At 30.9% G+C, this 20,504-nt stretch overlaps 1 protein-coding gene across 1 annotated transcript; it reads left to right on the forward strand.

Moving 5' to 3' along the window:
* The first annotated feature begins 4,004 nt into the window (after positions 1 to 4,004).
* On the forward strand, positions 4,005 to 18,069 carry Tctp (translationally controlled tumor protein). Its single transcript, XM_076474944.1, has 6 exons — positions 4,005 to 4,161; positions 4,249 to 4,319; positions 7,842 to 8,026; positions 12,098 to 12,219; positions 13,208 to 13,308; positions 17,832 to 18,069. The coding sequence occupies exons 1-6, from the start codon at positions 4,134 to 4,136 to the stop codon at positions 17,832 to 17,834; spliced, it is 510 nt and encodes a 169-aa protein (XP_076331059.1). The 5' UTR covers positions 4,005 to 4,133; the 3' UTR covers positions 17,835 to 18,069.
* Positions 18,070 to 20,504: the final 2,435 nt, after the last annotated feature.

Consider the following 20,504-nt stretch of genomic DNA (forward strand, 5'->3'; position numbering starts at 1 on the left):
TCCACTGGTTTCACAGAGCTACAGTGATATTGTTCACCTACGTTTATTAGTTCTCCTGCATTTTCTAAGCTGTCATTCAAACTGAAAGACTTATTTAATTTGCTTCTCAACAAGGTGTGGGCAACACACTTAAAAGTGATCCAATGCTCCACAAGCAAAGCCTTTAAAACCTTTGGTACAAATTGGTGGTCTGGCATGGCCAGGTGGTTAAGGCACTCAACTCATAATCAATCCAAGGATCACGAGTACGAATCCCCATCATACCAAAAATGCTCACGCTTTCAGCCATGGGGGCGTTATAATGTTATGATCAATCCCACCAGTACTTGGTAAAAGGGTAGCCCAAGAGTTGGCAGTGGGTGATAATGATTAGCTGCCTTTCCTCTAGTCTTACACTGCTAAATTGGGACAGCTAGAGAAGATAGCCCTCATGTAGCATTACGCAAAATTCAAAAACAAACAAACAATCAGCTCAAGATCATTTCCATGTCATTTAACAGTATTCAAGGTAATATCAGGGGTCAAAATTTATTGCAGATTAGTATCGCAGTTTTGCTATTAAAAGTCAGAAGTAAAATTGCTAGCACACATATCATACTCATTCACATACACAAGACGAGGGGTTCATTCAAACCCCCTATTTTTATGAGGTAAAGAAATTATGTTTTTATAGTTATAGTGCAGCTGCTTATGGTATTTCATATTTTCTACATAGGCTATGCTCTTCTGATGAAACATTAACATTTTTTGCCTTGAAATAATCACATACCCCAGACCCCCATAGCATTTGTATATTTTGCATAGTGATTGTGCTTCACACAATAACTGTTAGCTTTTGATTTCACAAATTAGAATCCCTCTTTCAAATATTCTGCATACAGACCTGGAGCTGTGCATTGTTTGATTAAAGCTTTCTTTGCAGTGGGAAGTTTATAATCGTTCATTGTAAAACTTTGTGGTTTGTGCAATTGTTATTTGTAGAAAAACGATTTTTCTTTGTTTCTTATAGCATTTATAACCCAAAAATGAGATTTTACAAGATCATCATTATGAACAGACCCGTTATATGTAAGTTTCAGTCATTTATATTCCCAGGTTTTATGTGTATGCTAATGTGATTAACAAGGTTGTTTCACTTCCTAAGCTATGCCCGTTTCAATTACATGACATATCTAACTTATGTATCAGGAAATGTGGATAGCAATACCATGAATGCAACTCGTTTCATTAGTCTACAATGCATTTAGCATGTGGGCCAGACTTACACCATCCCGCCTCTGCATTACTTATTTGGAAAACTGGTTTATTAATCACTTGTACAAAATATTTCACCTTCCCAAATATCATGAGACTCGGCCTTAACGATCCAATGTTTAGATTACACAACAAAGCTGTTTCTCTGACTGGTTTAATCGAAAAAGACTATAGAACTCCCAGAACGTTCACTTACTGTACTATATATCATACTCTTAAGTCAAAAATGATTCCAAAATCAGAATTGTAAAACCACTTGCATAATAATTCAGCAAATGACACTAATGCGCACAGTACTTTTTTTATTAAGTAATCGACACTGAACGCATATATTACCTTTATCTCCAAATTATTTTTCAACAAACAATAATATAATTCAGATACGAGTAAAAGCAAAACTTTTTTTATCTGTGAGGTTTTAAGTTCGTTTTATTTCATTGTTATTGTTTTGAATTAACCACAAAGCTACTCAATGGACTATCTGTGCTCTACCCATCACACGTTTCAAAACCCGGTTTTTAGCGTTGTAAGTCCGCAGACCTACCGCAGAGCCACTGGGGTCCGTTTTATTTTACCTTGGTAAAAGAGAAAAGAAATCTTTAAATATACATATAATACAAAGCATTGTTTTAACTTTTCGAAATATAATTAATTTTGCAAAAAAATTACCATTAAAGTCACTTGCATATAGAATTATTGTTACATTCACAGTTTTAATTGTTCTTTTATTTCCTTTATAAAAAAACAACTATTCACGCTCCAGAAAAAAAAAATCAAAACCCGATATTTCGTGTTACGCCTTTATCAAGTCCTACAATGTCACAGAAATACGAACTGATAACCGAAAAGAACATATAAACCAATTAAAGCCTCACTTAACAATATTAATATAACGTGTTATCGCACACACATTGATAGGAATTGAAATGATTAAGCAACCCCAAATCGCAAGCTATTGAACGAAAAACAACAACAATAATTACAAACGCCAAAAATTATTTCTTTTTATTTTAAATCTATGAGATAGAATTAGGAGATACTCTTTGGGAACACGATCAAATAAACTATTGCGTTTGCTAAGATATTAATTTTGGACAGTGTTTTACCTACTATACCATGTTTAATTGGAAAGTATACGATAGCTGCCTTTTTCAAATCAGCCCACCAGTAGCACAGCGATATGTTTACGGACTTATAACGATAGAAATCAGGTTTCGATACCTATGATGAGCAAAACACCGATAGTCCATTATGTAGCTTTTTTATTAACTGCAAAAAACAAACAAATAACAGCTTTAGAATCAAAATTCGCGGTGGCACGAGTGTGTTACTTTGAACGTTCATGTACTGGACGACCGGTTTTACCAATTTATTCATTATCAAACGGGTACACGATATTTCATGTGTATTACATTTTTAAAAGTACAAGTGCTCTACAATTTTTTGTTTCAGGCAAAATAGTTCACAATATTTTTTCTTATTAAAAGTCGAATGAATACATTTTTTGTTTGTGTGTAGTCCTCAGCTTTTGTACAATATGAATATTTAACACAAATTGTTTGATGGCTTTTCGTAAGTACTTAGTGAGGAATTCATCGACAAAGGGTAGAGTCCGGATGACACTTTTAGTCAGTGAAGGCTTATTGATCTGCTTTGCGCAACTCTGCTTGCAAGAAACATTTTAAAATTTCCTGAAATATAGTTACCATAGTAACAATTACAACGAAATTGTCTTAAGTCTGACATAGTGGTTATTTTATTGTTGATAACGTGGATTCTATCGAAAGTAACAAACTTTTATTGAAACATACTAAAAACCATGTGTTAAATCATTGATTTTATGTGTTAACTCACATTATTCACATACTACCAAAAATGTCACTTTATTATTGTTAAGTTAGTTTTCAATTGTTATATGTATTCTTTTCCATTATTAGTTTGCTTTTATATGTGACTCTGTCACCCTTCCGAGAAATGTAACCCACAACGTCGGATTTGAGTAAAATCGCCGTTTTTTCTTCTAGTCTGATTAATCTTTTTTTCTTGAAAACTTAATTTCAACTTCCCAGTCTCCTCTGCAATGTTTAAAAACTAATATTTTAATACAACTATTTTAATAGCAAACACATAACAGATTCACAGCGTCATGCGATTTCACACTAAAATTTCACACTTATCCCTGAAACAACAACAATTCTATTTCCACACAGTAACAACATCTTGTTAACTAAAAAATGGCGAATAATGCGCAATATAATTTTATTGTTTTTCAGAAATTATAGTGCAGCGAATATTTCACCCTTGCTACTTCATCATGGTTAGTAGTAAAAAGAACATTATGACTTGTTTTTAGAATTTGATTTTAATCACGGTTTGTTTGTTTGTTTGTAAGTAACACAAGGCTACACAGTGAGTTATATGTGCTCTGCCCATCACGGGTATCGAAACCCGGTTTCTAGCATAATGAGTCCGCATACATGCCGCTGTGTCACGTGGCTTTTATCGTGGATGTTGGTGTTCTGGTAAACCTACCGCTGATTCCTAAAGGTCATTGATTATTTTTCAGTGGAGGAATTGTGGGATGTGTAAAAATTCTTACTGACAGTTACCTTTTGTAACTATTTTATAACAGAAAGTCGAATTATATTAGTATTTAATAAACAAATATTCTGAAAATAACTGAAAGGTCTTACGTTATTATATCTGTTTAATGAAACTGGACATTAAATTTACATTTGGTCCTTACACTAGTTTCCGTTAGGGGGAATTACTAAACTTGAGAGATCACTCTGAGGGTAATATCCTTTTTAGTTGAGCAAGGTTTGGTGGTAGAGGATCAGTTAAAGTTGGGAAGATATATCGTCGTACATCTTTCAGAAATGAAGGTCTTTAAGGATATTATGACAGGTATTTTAAAAATTTGAACTAAAAAAATAATATTCAGATTTATTGAGAAAATTTTATTTTCCTTACATTTGTTAATTTATATTCCAGGTGATGAGATGTTCACCGACTGCTTTAAGTATACATTGGTGGATGATTGCTTGTATGAAGTGGAATGTAAGGTGAGTTAAGCCTAACTAGTTCTGCTAAAGCTGAAATTTAAGCTTTTTTAAAAGATTTTAATAACGCAACCTTTAAGGTCAATTTAGAAAACTAAAATTTTGAAACAGAAAGATCACAAAGTATTTTCTTGGATTCTTTATATCATTAATGACATTTTTAGTTTATTTTACGATTTATAGTAATTAAAGAATAATGGATTTTTAGTGTTAGTGTTCTTTAATGCCATTTTAATATTTTGTGTGACACTTGGCATTGTCTTGTACAACTTTAATTTTATCTTGACTTATAATCAGTGAAGCTTAATTACTTTTGGTGCAGTTTTTCGATGTTTTTCTACTGAAGCAGTACTTGTACTCGTTATATGATATTTTCTTCAATTTAACCTTTAAATTCTGCATTGTTGCTAGTTACAACTTCTTGAATTCTAGATTCTCACTAATTCTAAATATTAACTGAAGGTTGATTACTAAAATATTTCTGTAAAATGTAAATAATTACAAATATTGTTTTAGCTAAGTGTTTTCCAAATGAGATACATTTCAGATTAACCAGCAAAATTTATAGCTTAGCTTTAGTTATACTGCCTCTAGAAACTTATATAACTAGGTCAACATTATATACGTGTAGTAAATTTCAATTATTTTAAGTTTGAAAATAGTGTTGCACTGGAAGTCATTACCTTAAGCAACAGTTGTGAGAGTTGACATAAAAAAACAAAAGAAAACTTAAGTGACTGAAAAGAAACACAATGGAATATTTATTTTCCAATTTAAATTACTGTAAAAGCTCATTTTTTGGTCTGAAAACATTGAGGCCTTTTCTATGTAAAGATATGATTATATATTTCATTGAAAATGTTAAAGCAGTTTTTTTTTGTGTGGGAAGGATAGAACACAGCCATATAGAATCAACATAAATAAGCACAGTGAAGGTATCAAATTTCAACAATGTTTATTGGCCACTATTTATGTAAAAAAATATAAGCAAGTTCAACTACAGAAAAAAACTTGTACTTAATATTTACTTGGTTCTTATGTTTTTTTTCCTTTCATCGTTCTCAGATTTATACAAGCAAGTTTCATAAGGAATATTTCCACAAGTGTCATTTCTGATCAGAACTAATATGAGTTGTGGCTTAAAATTGCCATGCAAAATGTCAACATAGTAAATTTATATTATGATGTATTAAGAATTGTTTTTTGGTCATTACTACTCTTTTATGCTAATGAGCCTTAATAGATTTATTGCAGTATCGTGATATAAACTTCATGCTTTTCCAAGATTATTAAATTGGTATTTCCACAGTAATTTTTGTTCACTTTACTGATTTGAAATATGAGTGTCATTTGAATAACAGTTTGTCAAAGTCAATCTCATAAAAAAAATCTTCTCTAATAAGAGTTCAGTAGTACTTAAGTCGGTGTACTTAGATGTGATAGTTTTTTAATGAGCTTTTGCAGTCAGAGAAATGGCTAAATATACAGTTTGTAATAATCCTCATGGACATATTTTTGTAAATACTGAAGCTTTGTTTCTGAGTGTAGTTGAGTATATTCTGAGGAGAAATTGAGCTGTGACATTTTTACAGTGCAAATGGTGTTATGATGTGGATATGTTTACAGAAAATTTCTTCTAAGATTTGGTTTATTTTGGAGAGAGAATTAAATTATGTACATAATGTTTGAAAAATAGGTTTTATCTTATAAAAAAAAAAATAGTAACCCATTTGCAGTAAGTGTGGTATAATGAGTTTATATACGCATTTGCAAAGCATATGTACTATAATCAGTGATGTCGAGAAAACCCACTTGTAGAGAAATATATATGCAAAAACGGCTCATTTGGGTTGAGAAAATATTTTACATAGAAGAGCGAACAACGTTTTGACCTTCTTCCAATATAAAGGAATGCCTTTATATCTATATTAATAAAATAAATAAAATTATATATTCAAACATCTAACACCGCCCTCTACATTCCGACACTCAGTTACACAACCCCTTCCAAATGTGGTCAGCTTCCGGTCAGTTACCTCTTTCATTGTGAACCTGACGATGACCGAAGAAGGTTGAAACGTTGTTTGCTCTTGTATGTAAAATATTTTCTCAACCCAAACAAGTCATTTTTGCATATATATGTACTATAATGTTTAATTCAGTATGTGTATCTTCACAAAATTTGGTAGACTTTTAGTAATGATTACAAGTTTTTTGTACACAAAAAAGCAGATTTTTTAATGAAGTATTTTTACTAAAGATTTGTTTGTGAAAATAGTCTGAATTCCAAGTGATTTCATATTATGTTTAAAAAAACCAGTGTCTTTGTCTCAAAACCCCTCAGTATGGATTCCTGTATATGGTGGAGGGGGGTACCTCCCAGAGAAGGTTCTGTTCTTTCAGTTTACCTCCTCTGGGATCTAAAGATTCACCCATGTGTTTACTGTGCATGGTGACCCCAATAAGAGGAGGATAGAATCCTGGTGGTTGACAGGTCCAACCCTAACATACCACTTTGGTTTTGAATTCCTGTATACTGGCAGCCTCAGGGTGGTCCACTTGGTCTAAGGTGGACCAAGTACCAGGGTACCAGTGTTGGATGTTCTCAACAGGTGTTGTGGACATTGTATCTGATGCTGGTGTTTGGGCATAGTGCTTACAAAACCCTGGCATTGCTGCATTGTCCTTGTATGGTATTGTAGGGCTCCATGGTGGGTGGGGTCAGTGAGCACTGAAATAATCCTTTTTTCTATTATTATGGATCCTCCAAATAAAATAGTGAAAAACAGTCCATTATGTAACAGACTGCCACAAAATCAAAGGTTTTTTTGACATATACTTTTAAAGCTTAGAGTTCAAAAGGAAATGAAGAAAACCTGCAAGTGTCAAATATAATAATAATAAATGTATGTTTCAACAAGGTTTTATCAAGTACAAGTAGTTTAACCTGGATGCTGGAATATATATACACACATGCACACAGTATAAAACAGAGGTTACATGACTTGATATTACTTGACAGCTTAACAATTAACGTTTTGAGTTGCATTAATAGTAAGTATTGGAGTTTATGTATAATAACTCTAGTTTCTGACTTTGTACTGATTTATTCTAATTCTGTGCAGTTGTTACAACATGTGGTGGCAGAACATCAGTTGGTTTGTCAAGAACAGTCCTAGTTGTAAAACTAGTCAAAACATTAAAGTAACGTGTGAGCTTGTATCTCTGTAAACATCCATCAGAAGTGTCGATACGTTGTAACTAACTGTACATGTCACACTATTGGCCAAACCATTCCATAAGTTTTTTAAACAAAAGAAAAAAGATGTTTGTCAGAGAACAAGTCCACATAATTCATAACTTGAACAGAATCCTTGCTTTTATACAATAAATAATAGTAGTATTCCTTAAAATGCAATTGCATTTTCTGGATTATTGTTCCTGACTTGTATGAACATGATTGTATATGTGGGATCTGCTACTATGTATATATTTTCTCATTTAAAGGTATTTATCTATTTCTAGCTTGTGACCAGAAAATTTGGAGATATTTCACTGGAAGGCTCCAATCCATCTGCAGAGGAATGGTGTGATGAAAATACAGAGGAAGGTGTTGAAATTGGCTTAGATGTTGTCCTAAATCAGAGGCTTTTAAAAGTTCCATTTTCAAAGAAGGAATTCATTAGCTATGTTAAAACTTATGCAAAGGAGTATGTATTAAATCTGCTTCAGAAATGTGGTGCTTTTATTTAATTCTGTGATTTTACTTTGTATTTTGTATGAAAGATGTGAAAGGTAAGAGCAGCAACGGAAGACTAAAATGTGGATTTTAATTTTCTACAAGTAAAAGATGCAAATCATCCTTTAACTTCTAAGGTAGATTTAGGTTGTACATATCCACATCATCACAACTATTCAATGATTTTTCCTTAGTGTAGCCTCTGTTTAATAATCTTTTTAATTTTTTACATGTATTTACTATTTCCAATTTAAATAAAGCAAGAATATTTAGTTATTAATGGTTAACATGTGTAGTGCATGTGTTGTGTGTATATTTCATTTGGTATCCAGCTTGTAAAATGCTTATATGGGAACATAAGTGCATTGTGTTAAAATTTGTATATTTCTGTTATGTACCTTGGTTTGTTAAATACATTATTTGCTCATCCATAATACACAGTTTGTAATATTCTACAGTTAGTGAAAAAAGATCATGTCATGAACTTAAGTTTCTATTTTTTAAGTAAAAATAATTCAAATTTCAATAGTTTTCACTCAAACATTTGGTATTTTTGTGACATTTATTCAATGTAATTCTCAAAATATAAAAATGTAAATTTCTGCACAATTCTGAGAAGATTGGATTGTAATAGTTTTTAGTGTCTGCTTATCCCAAAGCAGTTTGTTAGCTAAGAAAGCATCATTCCTTAAACATTATTATTACTGTTGTTTCTCATGTTTTATTCTTTGAATTCTAATAGTCTGTTATCTTCCATTTTTGACATTACAGCAAGTATTTGGATAACTAATGATACTGAGCTTTCAAAGTAGCCCTAGGCAAAGTTTTAAATACCATGGGTTTGAGCAAACTGATAACCATTGAAATCAGTGTAGAGTGAATAAAGTGATTTGAGAACTGAATGTAGTGGAAGTTTAGTAGATTTATGAACAAATAAATTTAGACTTATCACCATTTTGAAAGGTCAAGTTTTATACCAATGTTAAAGCTGTCAGTTTTGGCAGAGTTTAAAATTTATAGCTAAGTGATGGCTATAGTAATAAAATAGATATTTTAAATTTCCAGTTGACATGAAAAACATTAATCTTAAAGTGAAAAGTATTTGTAGTGTTTTTTCAGAAGTGTTTTGCAACAAGTTTGGCAAATTTCACACAAACATTACAGAAGAACTAAATCAAGTTATATGAATATTTTAAAACTGAAACCTAGTTACTAATTAAAAAGTTCTAAGTTCATATTTGATTGAGTATTTTGCACTGTAGTAAGGAAAACATCAAGGATATGAGTGATGTTGCTGTGGAAAGTCAGCATAAACTTTGAAGTCATTTGAAATTGTGTATATTTAGAAATTTACGTATTTAAATAGAAGTACAAATGTTAAATTCAATGTATATTTATGAGACTAGTTCTGTAGGCAACTTTTGGTAGCATTAATGTATGATTGAATTGCCTACACAAATTTTCTGTTCTAAGTATTATAAGATGGTGAATCAGCTTGACTAAACTCATTGGTGTTTGGGATCTCTTTTTATTGAAACTGAAGCCTTATTGTGTGAGGAAACAGATTCACTTTTTAAGTCCTGAGACTGATTGTGTAGTTGGATCTTCAAGGAAGAATGGACCAAAGAAGAGGCCTCTGATAAATTCACACCATTTAGTTGAAGTGTTTTATAGAATGTTTTAAGGTAATTCAATCATGTAAATCTGCTTAAGTGCCAACACACTGAATTTTGAAGGGAAGCATTCACAAAGTCTCGTGAAGAGCTTTCTGGGTTGGTAAGATACTATACTTTCACTAAAGGTATTTGCTAATACATGCACAACATTGGTGGTTTCTATAAATGTTCTAGAACATGAAGTATTTATTACACATACACCTATTTCCTTACCTCTGAACATTCTTTACATATTTTAAGCAACTGTCATTACTAGAGAGCAGTCACCTGTAAAGTTTCACTTTTCTCTACTTGTTCTCTTTCTGTGCAGTAATTACAGTAGTATGTGGTTCTCCTGGCATATTCATTGTATTTTGATAATTGTGTATAAATTGTTTTCCCTGTGACAAGATTTGGTATGAGCTGCAGTGGTTATTGTTTATTTATTGTACCGGTGTAATAAAACCATCCTACACGTTACAGTCAAAATGTTTAGTTCTCTAGAGCAATTCCAGTGTGGTATTAAAATAGATTGTATGTATTAACCCTTAAATGGCAGCTATCAATTGATGATGCTAGCTTACAACATTCCTGTTGTTTAAGGGTTAAGAAGTTTAGAACAACACAAGATTATAAAAAAAATATCTTCAGGGGGTTGTGTAAGGAAAGTTTTTTTTCATACAGACTTTTGAGTATAAGATACAACTGTTAGTGATTGAACCAACTGGTAATGACTGCTTGTTGCTGTATTCAAGAAATGACTTGGTCTTCTGTATAAGATTGGATAACATCAAAGATGTGGTTGCTAGCTTGTATGTCAGTGTTGTCAAATTGATTACTGCAGGACATCAAGTACTTTTTATTTCTGTTTTATAGAAATTCCTATATTTATGAAATTGGGTAGGGTAAAAGTACAAAAATTCAAAGAAAAAATGAACATTTTGCAAAAAAAGGTAAATTGTCTTGAGAATTCATATGTTTGATTTTTTTTTTCAGATTTGGCAGAACAGCTACAAACAGCCTTAGTTGTTGGATATCCTACCTGGATCTGTTTGGGTCAAGGAAACCATTTTTTTCACTTTTTAATATGCTGAGGTTGTTTTAGCAGAAAAATTAAGAACATGATTCTAATAATCCAATAAGTTCAACAGCATGTGGAAATGTAATATTACATACTATCATGGTAATAACAAATATCAGTTTTGGAGGAGGGGAAGTTCAGAACATTTGTGCTTATTAAATGTTTTAAAAGAAACTTAAAGATATTTTTCAAAAACATTTTGAAAATGTGTTAAAATATCCAACAACTAAAGTTGTTTTAGAAGCTTTTTATGGCAATTTAACGATTCAGTATATATTTCAGATAAGTCTGCTAATTGTAATTATGCCAAATTAGGTTTAATGAGAGGTGATTGAAGTTGATGGAAATGGACATGAATGGAAGTTGTAGTGTGTACCTTGTACCAGGCATAATGTGCTAACTATAAATCTGAAACAAAATATGACAATTGTGGACTTAAATTTTTCAACAGGGATCAAACAAAACTTGCATTCAAAATCAACCAACCACTGGGACCTCAAAATAAAGTGAATTACATAGTTTGCAGAAATAACTAAATATGAGATGACACAATTAGTAATTACTGATACAGACTTTAGCAACTGCTAAAGTAAGCTTAGGTAATGTAGAAAAAAATATCAAAAAGATAATTTAAGTTTTTATGAAGTATTGGTTAATTTTAGGGAGGTTGAAGAAAGGTGTGCCTGAGCTTTTAGCATATTTACTGAAAGCTGGCATGAGCAAACAGTGTTATTTGAACAATGCACTGAAATGTTCTAGTTTTTGATATTGAACAATTCTCATTCTTTGCTTATACTCGCATCTTAGGTGCATTTTAACAGGTAAAGGTTGCTACTAAAGTTTATTTGTTGTAGAGTTTTAAAAATGTTTGAATCTTAACCTGAAGGTGACCTTGGAAGGTTAAAACATTCCTTCCTTATCAATAAAAGCGTTAATACTCATACCAGCTGTTCTGAGATACATGAATACATCATACAAATATAAGTGTGAAATATTTCAGTGGTAAAATGTTTAAGGTTATCAATTTTGTTTTAATGGGGGTCATACCCCATTACCTAGTCCTTATACTTTTTATCTTGTATTAACTTCCAAAAATAACACTAGATTGAGAGCTTTTTCCAAGAAAAAGTTTTAAAAATATTTCTTAAGATGTTTCATCAAACCTTTTAAAATTGCTAGTGTCTATAATTTTGTTATCTACTTTAGCTTGTTAATACACTAAATTTAACTACTGATATTAATGATTGTAAAGTCTTTAGACTTCTAAGGTATGATTGCACACTCACTTTATTCCATATGCTTACAGTCTTCAAAGTAAATGGAAGGAACTAGGGTGGACAGAAGATCAGATTGCTGAAGCCAAGACAAAACTAACTGAGGCAGTAAAGAAGGTCATTCCCAAGTTAAATGATTGTGAATTTTTTTATGGTAAGTATGAGGGTTTGTCTTTTCATATTGAAAAGAAATTGTAAAGTATAAAATTACAAAGTAAATAATTTATGATGTACAGTGGTTCCCAAATCCTGGGCATGGTTAAAATAGTGCTATATGAAAACAAGTCTTGGAATTTTTTTTTTTTTTTTTAAATGCTCTACTTTTATATATGAAGTAATGTGTGTGTGTGATGATTAAATCTAATGGGAAAAAATTGGTACAGCATTTAATATTTAGTAAATATCTCATAATAAAGCTGAAATTGAGATTCTACTCACTTATTTCCATGGTTTTATGTAAACTACATCGGCTTGTTTCTCTAAAATCCTTAAACTTGCACAAAAATTAAAAGTGAGTCTTAAAAGGTTAGCTAATGAAGTGGTAACTAAATTAATGTATAGCTTTTACTAATTCTCTAAGATTTGATTCATTGAAAAGTACTTTTTTAAATAATTAGTACTTAAATTTTTAGTGAATGTAGAAACTCGTTATAAGCATAAGGTATTTCAAAATAATTTGTATTATTTGGACATCAATTTGAGTGTAAAGAGATGTTTTATGTGTCTACAGATATATACCTAGTTTCATGTCTGTCTGATTCATACTTTTTATAATTTCTGATATGTTGAATGTACCTGTGTTACAAAGTAACTGATTTATATTACTTTTTCACCTTTGGTTTAAGAAGCAAGGTCACCTCTGCATGTAATTTATATATTATCTTGAATAGGACTTTGCTATAAAACAAAAGGTGGAAAATAAAATTAGCATCTTTATTAAAAAAAAAAAAAAAACTTGTATGTATTGTCTCATTCATTATAGTGCTCTGTATTTTTAATTGTAGTTTATTACAAGTAATTAGTACAAATTATTACTAATTCTTATAACATTAACGTATAAGACTTTTAATAGTAGTAATGGCAAAAAATAATTAGCTGATTCAAATAAAGTATAATGAGAAAAATGCTTTTATTTTTTTCAGGTGAGAGTATGAATAGTGATGGAATGGTTGCTCTCTGTGAATATCGTGATGACAAGCCAGTAATGATGTTTTTTAAGCATGGGTTGAAAGAGGAAAAAGTGGTATGTTTTCAGTTTTTTATACAGATACTGCAAATCTGTGTTATGTTCTGTTGACAAAACATGAACAAGAAAATATAGTATTTCATGTATAAACCCTAAATCTGTAGCAACTGAAATTTCATGATGTTTTCCAGTATTAGTTTCATAAGATAAATGGAGAATTTGAGTACATGTTAGGTAGCTTAGATTAATCTGAAACAACTACTTTTATACTGGCAAGTGAGGTTGTGATGGCTATTTGGTTTCTTCTCACACTGAAAACACTTTGCATAAATTTGGTACATCATCTCTACATAATATACAGGGTGGCCCATAAGTCCTTACCCATCCATATACCTTGTGTATTCAGTGTATCTGTGTGCTGTCCCTCATTCTCGCTGCATAGTATTATGCGACGCCATGTTCTGTGAGACATTTTCAAGTGTAAATGGGCTTACATCGGCCATATTTCTCTGAAAAACACTTATAATACATGCGTAATTGAATATGACATAACATATGTATGAGTAGGGACTTAGGCCACCCTGTATGGTGAGTTTTTGAAAAACAGCTGATTTTGTAATTGTCAGTATTCTTCATTGTAAAGTTTGACATATTGTTCTTGCTTACCACACCCAATACCCTTGCATGCAATTCCCTGATGTCTTCATATAAGAATAATCTTGTAGTATTAACTCTTTTTAGATGAATTACAAGTCAAAGGCCTTATATGTTGACTTGCATTCAACATTTTATTGAATTATTTTTGTGATTCTGAATGTTATCCAATGTGAAATTGGATATATTTTAAGTTCAAGTAGTAAACATATCTTTATTATGGTAAGTTTAGCATTACCAGAATGCTGAGTGTGTAGCTTTTATAAAATTAAACATTAAGTGCAAATGATTCTAGAACCATTCTGTTCATATTAGACATGAATATCATGCCATCATATTTGTTGATTTGCATTCAACATTTTATTGAACTATTTCATGAATTTGTCAATAGGTTTAGTATGAAACTTTAGAATATAATCCAGACTTTAGTATTATACCCTATTCAATTTCTTAATTTAAAAGCAAATGTTAAACAGTTAAACATTGATTTTTGTGATGTCAAAATACTAAGTATATAGTTTTCTACAAATTGAACTCAAATTACCTATACTCAAGCTGTGTATCTTTACAAAATGTGATACTAAATATTACAAGTATTTTGTACACAAAATCAGATTTTAATGAAATATTTTTATTAAAGATTGGTTTGTGAAAATAGTCTATTTTGTTATTAGTTTGAGTGTAAGGTGATTTTGTTATATTTAAAAAGAACTATTTGCCTTGTAAGTCTTAAATATTTGTGTAGCAATCTCTAAAATTGCTAAAAACATTTCAAATGTTTGTTTTCGGTAAGACTTTATATTTTGTTATTTTCTATATCCTAACTATCTAGGGTCTTTCACTTGACCAACCTGGTAACCATTGTATTAAAAAAAAAAAATTATGCTTTTCTGTGCTAGAATTACTACATATTAATATGAAAAATATTTGGCCTAAGTAGCTAAAGTCTCACAATGCTATGTTATAACAAAAAATGCTCATCAACTGAAAAGATCCCAGGCTATGTTACAGTGTGGGTTTAAATAATTAGTCAGAAGTTTGGATTTATTGTTTTTAATGCTCTCCTTCCTTGTGATTTTACTTATTTTGTTAACTTCATTAAGATGTATTTATTTTTACTAAAATATATGTATATATATATTTTTTTTTGTTATATTGAATTTCCAGACATGCCTACCTAACATTATGTATCCTATAATGTAAACCTGACCTTTCGTCTTCCCTGTCTTAGGTGTTTTAGTGGACTAGTATTTTGTAATATAGTCACATTTCAATTATTATACATTGTATAAATGTATATAGATTATTACTATTTAGAAAAATTAGTTAACTTTTTCTTAAAATAGAATGGTAAAGTAAAGCAAACAATTCTCATGTTGGAATAATAATCAGTGATGTCGAGAAAACCCACTTGTATAGAATTATATATGCAAAAATGGCTCGTTTGGGTTGAGAAAATATTTTACATACATGCGTGCCATTTTTCTGCTGAAATGCGGATTTCCACAGTTTTCAAACGGCCAACGAACACCCACGAGATTCGTGTAAATTCGAGGAGAAAATATGAGCGATTTGGGGGCCTACCAAAAACTACTGGTAGGTAGTTTTTGAGGAGAAATCGTATTTTTTCAATGTTTATTGCAGAAAAATAAAATCTGACCACCATCTTGGAGGCAGTCTCGTGGTCTGGTATTGTGTGCATACCAGACGATAAAATATTCTCTACGCTCCAAAGAAACAACAGCGATTGAAATGTTTAAAAGGAAAGGTGTTCATTTTCATCCTGTAGACAAGAGAATGTGTAAGGACATTAGATCAGCAGCTTCAAAGTATACCTGAAAGATGAGGGAGAATCAGAAGAAAAGGGCAGAAAGGCTTGAGGCCTATGGTTCTGTGAAATCTGGCCCAGCCACCTTGGTTAAAGAAAAAGTCCAGAAAGGAGCAGAGGCACAGAGAGCTGCCCATTCAGAGAAGGAGAGAAAAAAAGCTCTGAAGAGAGCACTGGAAACCCTTGTCTCGAAAAAGAGGAAAGTAGCCAAGATTGATTAAAGGAAATTAAGTGATTTGAAATTTGACTGTAATTTATGCAGCAGAGCAGAAGTTGATATCAGTGACTGAAAAACATTTTATCTGCAGCATACAGTGCCAGTGGTTTATTTTAAAGCATATCATTAATTTTATTTTGAAGCAATGTCAAAGCTTTCCTTGATTTGCTGTTTCAGTTTGTATTGTGAAAGAAAAAAATATACTGATATTGAGGTACCAGTAATTTACTGACAAGATTGTATAGATGAACAAGTTTTACTGTAGGTAGTCATGTAGAGTAATTTTAAGTAATTTGAAATTTTAATGGAATACATGCAGCAGAGCAGTAGTTGTTGATGTCAGTGACTGTACAAAATTTAATTTCTGAGGCATATCACTGATATCAGTAGTTTAATATTGAACCATATCAGTAGTTGAATTTTTAAGCAATGTCATAGCTTTCCTTCATATGCTGTTTTAGTTTGTATTGTCAATTTGTGAAAGAATGGAAAATTCACTCGCATTAAGGTACCAGTAGTATAATGACAAGATTGCATAGATGAACAATTTGAACTGTAGGTAGTCATGATTAGTCAAAAGAGTAATTTTATGTGATTTGAAAATTGTATGGAATATATGCAGCAGAGAAGTAGTTATTGGCAATGACTGTAAAACATTTAATTGGCAGCATACCAGTAGTTGATGATGATGATGTTATTGATGACAAAAAGGATAATAATGAAATGATTTGTATTTGAAATATTTACTGAGTTATTTTGGCTTTATTAACTCATATTACTAATATATTTTGATTTAGAAAAATTAAACTGAATAAATAGCAAATAAACAATCTTAAATTTCATTTATTTACTTTTTATTTTATTTGTTAATTTTAGATATTTTGATATATCTTCTAAAAAATGAATGCAAATTAAAAGAATAAATCAATCTGCTAAAAACTGTAAATGAAAGTTATAGTTATTATTATAATTATATTTATAAAATATATAAATAGATATATTGCTATATACCTTTTCCTCTTTTTTTCATAAATGTCATTGGCATGCCTGTACATAGAAGAGTGAACAACGTTTCGACCTTCTTCGGTCATCGTCAGGTTTACAAAGGTGAACGTTGTCCGCTCTTCTATGTAAAATATTTTCTCAACCCAAACGAGCCGTTTTTGCATATATATGTTGCATCCTTTGTACTTGGTTTCAGCTTGTAAATTGCGTAGCTTTATGAAATTTCACATGATGGTGTGTAACAAAAATTTCTTAGGTTTTACACACACACACACACACACACACACACACACACACACACACACACACTTGAAATAAAGACAAATTACTATATTAATACCATAGATTTCCAGTACAAGTTATGAAGCTTAAGTATCTAAGCTATATTTGGGTCAAAATTGTAATTTCGAGTAGACTAAAGACTCCGTTAATGAGCTTGAAGTTTTGTGTTGAATACTTGAAACTGGCTGAGAAAGCCACTAGGGAAACATTGGTTATTTACATGTCATATACACAAGTAAATGGATGTGAGGGACAATTTCCCAAAATGGAAAGAGGTGAGCAGGGCAACTGTGTTTAATTTGCTACATGATTGATATCTTGGGAAATAGAAAAGATGTTTTTATATTCTAGCCTGTTAATATCAGTAATTAAGTTATAATTTAGTTTCACACCAGAGTTATTGGCATAAATTCCTAAAATAGTAGTTCAAATAAAATTTTGAATGCAAGTGAAACATGACATCTTTTGACGTATAGTAGTGAGGTTAACAGGGCTGCTGGCTGATAGTTTTTGATGTGATATTATAGAAATATCAAGAGTATTAAAAAAACTGACTTATTTCATTGAAAATTATCACAATTTTCTCTTTTACAGTAATGAAGTTCTTAGCTTGGACATGCCAAACCTGTTTGCAGTCTAACACTCAGTTACACCATAAGACTGACCTATCTTGCAGTTCCAGTGGCTGATATTAACTTCCATCATTGATTTATTAACTTTTTAAACAAGTTTAATGCTGAATCAGGTTTTAAAAAAGCATGTGAATTATGATCTGTATGATTCAAACATCTGTTTTGAATTGTTCCCATATGTAATAAAGCTTATAGTAAAACTGTGTTTGTATTAATTTATAGATATTAATATGAAAGCGTGAACAAATAAACAAGTGTATTTTCAGTTGTATAAAAAAATAAGTACTGATTTAACTGCTGTATCAACATTAAATAATTACATTTTATTAATGTATAAATTTCCTGATAGGCTTCAAAATTTATATTCAAGTTATTCCTTGTGTTGGTTTATTAAAACTCTTACATTTAGACTTCAATTAATTTTTTTTCACCAAAATGTGAAATGTATTGACTATAAACCTGTTGGTCCAATAGTTTATAGTTGACTTTAACATTATTTCAGATTATTAGTGGTAAGTAAAGGACTATTACCCCCAAACAAAACACCTCTTTCCTGCAAATCAAAGAATAAATGTATGTTTTTGTCCACTTAGTTATCTTCACTTAATGTCTATTGTCTTGTGTATCATTGCATCCTGTTTTATCACTAATAAGGAGTCGGTAAAAATTAATTTTAGTGTTGCTTTTACAAGATATTCAAAAATACCAATGGTGACTTGATCTAGGTAATTTATTTCAAAACAAAAAATATGGCGGTTGTGTAGTTTCTACAATATTCAAAATGTGAGTTGTATTTTAAACTAATCTGTTACAGTTCAGGCTTTACCACTGCAAACCTGTACCGTGAGAACGCAAAATTTTTCACTTAAACAATTGTTGGATGATCTGTTCTTGAGGCGGTATGCAGGAATTTAGTGATAAAATACCTTCAAGTGCTACTAGCCCAATTTTATCATGATAATACAGTAATTTTGTTTTCATATGTCAAAGTAGCATAATTTCTTTCTCCTGCTGAACATGCTTGATTTTAATGGTGGCAGTCAGTTTTCTTATTATACAAATGTATTCTGTAGTAAACCCCATTCAAACAAATAAAATAGTATTTATTGCATATTCTACGGTTTTCATTTTTTGCCGCGTAATTGTCATTTCGTTTACAAAGTGAAAATGCTTGTAATGTAGGCTGCAAATATTTCCTGGGTGGTTCAAAGAAAATTTTTACGAAAGAATTGTTTCCACTTATTACAATTCTATAACTTCGTTTCTACTGACTTTTAAATTAAAGAAAAAAAAAGGGGGGATTATATAAGGTTCTCTACGTCTGTAACAAGTGGAACTTTTCTATCAATCAGTAATAATTGCTTTCTATGTGCATAAAAAACTTTGAACAAATGCAAGGATGAAAAAAACTTGATACGAGTAGTAATGGTTGGTACTGTACATGTGGCTAGGAAGCTCGACACGCTATTTGAGAGACGCAGGTTTAAATTCCACTAAGCAACCGTATGGGGCATTATAATTCATGGTCAATCCGACAATGTAGTGAAATAAAAGTTGGCATGGTTGAAATGTTATCTACTTTTCTTGAAAACCCTGAACGTTAATAAAGAATGCGATATTGTAAACTTTAACAAGCCTAACACACAATAACAATTATAATTGATCATTTTCTTTTTAAAATAGTTGGAAATTAAATATAACAATGTTGATTAATTATAGTAATAGAAAAAAAACATATAAAGGTGTAGGAAACTTTGCTTGTATGAGGTATAAATTTTTATATCTAAAATATTAAGTATTTGCGTTTATAACTAACAATTAGAAGGTCGCGGGATTGAAACCCTTTAACGAAGTTCATAGAGACTACAGTGTCAAGCAACCCACTACTTTAGTAAAAACAAGCGCAATCTATTATTTCACGCTATGTTACTATTGTAAACACTTGTTATGTATTTTAACATTATTATGCAACGGAGAAATAATACAATTGAAAAGTAATAGATAAATTTTGTTTTTAAGCGTAAAATTGCACGAAACGCTATGCCCACCCCTAGATCAAGTACCAAATTTAAGGGTTATAAACCTTCAGGCTTATCAATAAATCACTGGTGGGAGTAATATACAAGGATTTATTAATACACAATTCATTAAAGCATGCATAATGAAATGTATAACATTAGGCTATTATACACACACATATATATATATATATATATAGTTTCAAACGAGTGACTTCAAAATTAATTTTAACTTATAAAACACATGCAGATAGTCTATTAAGAAATTATAAACAGGTTAACTTAACTCTCCATTTAAATGAAGCCTATAACAAAATTTGAAAAATAGACCTGGTACTTTCATTACAAATCTGAAGCCTAGGAAGGTAAAATAGAACTTATCTTTATTGTTTCACCAAATGAAACTATACGTATGTACACACACTACTATTGATTTGATTTTTAATGGTGTGATTCACAAAATATTTTACTTTATTCAAAAGAAAATGATGTTATGAATAAATATAAAACGTTAAGAAATATTTTATTTTGTTGAACTGTTTTGTGTTTTTCTATTATACATGGAAAATATGTTACTATGTGCCTTTATATTGAATAAATGTATACAATTCGAACCT

The sequence above is a fragment of the Tachypleus tridentatus genome, chromosome 13 (genome assembly GCF_004210375.1).
Source record: "Tachypleus tridentatus isolate NWPU-2018 chromosome 13, ASM421037v1, whole genome shotgun sequence".
Classification (NCBI taxonomy): Eukaryota; Metazoa; Arthropoda; class Merostomata; order Xiphosura; family Limulidae; genus Tachypleus; species Tachypleus tridentatus.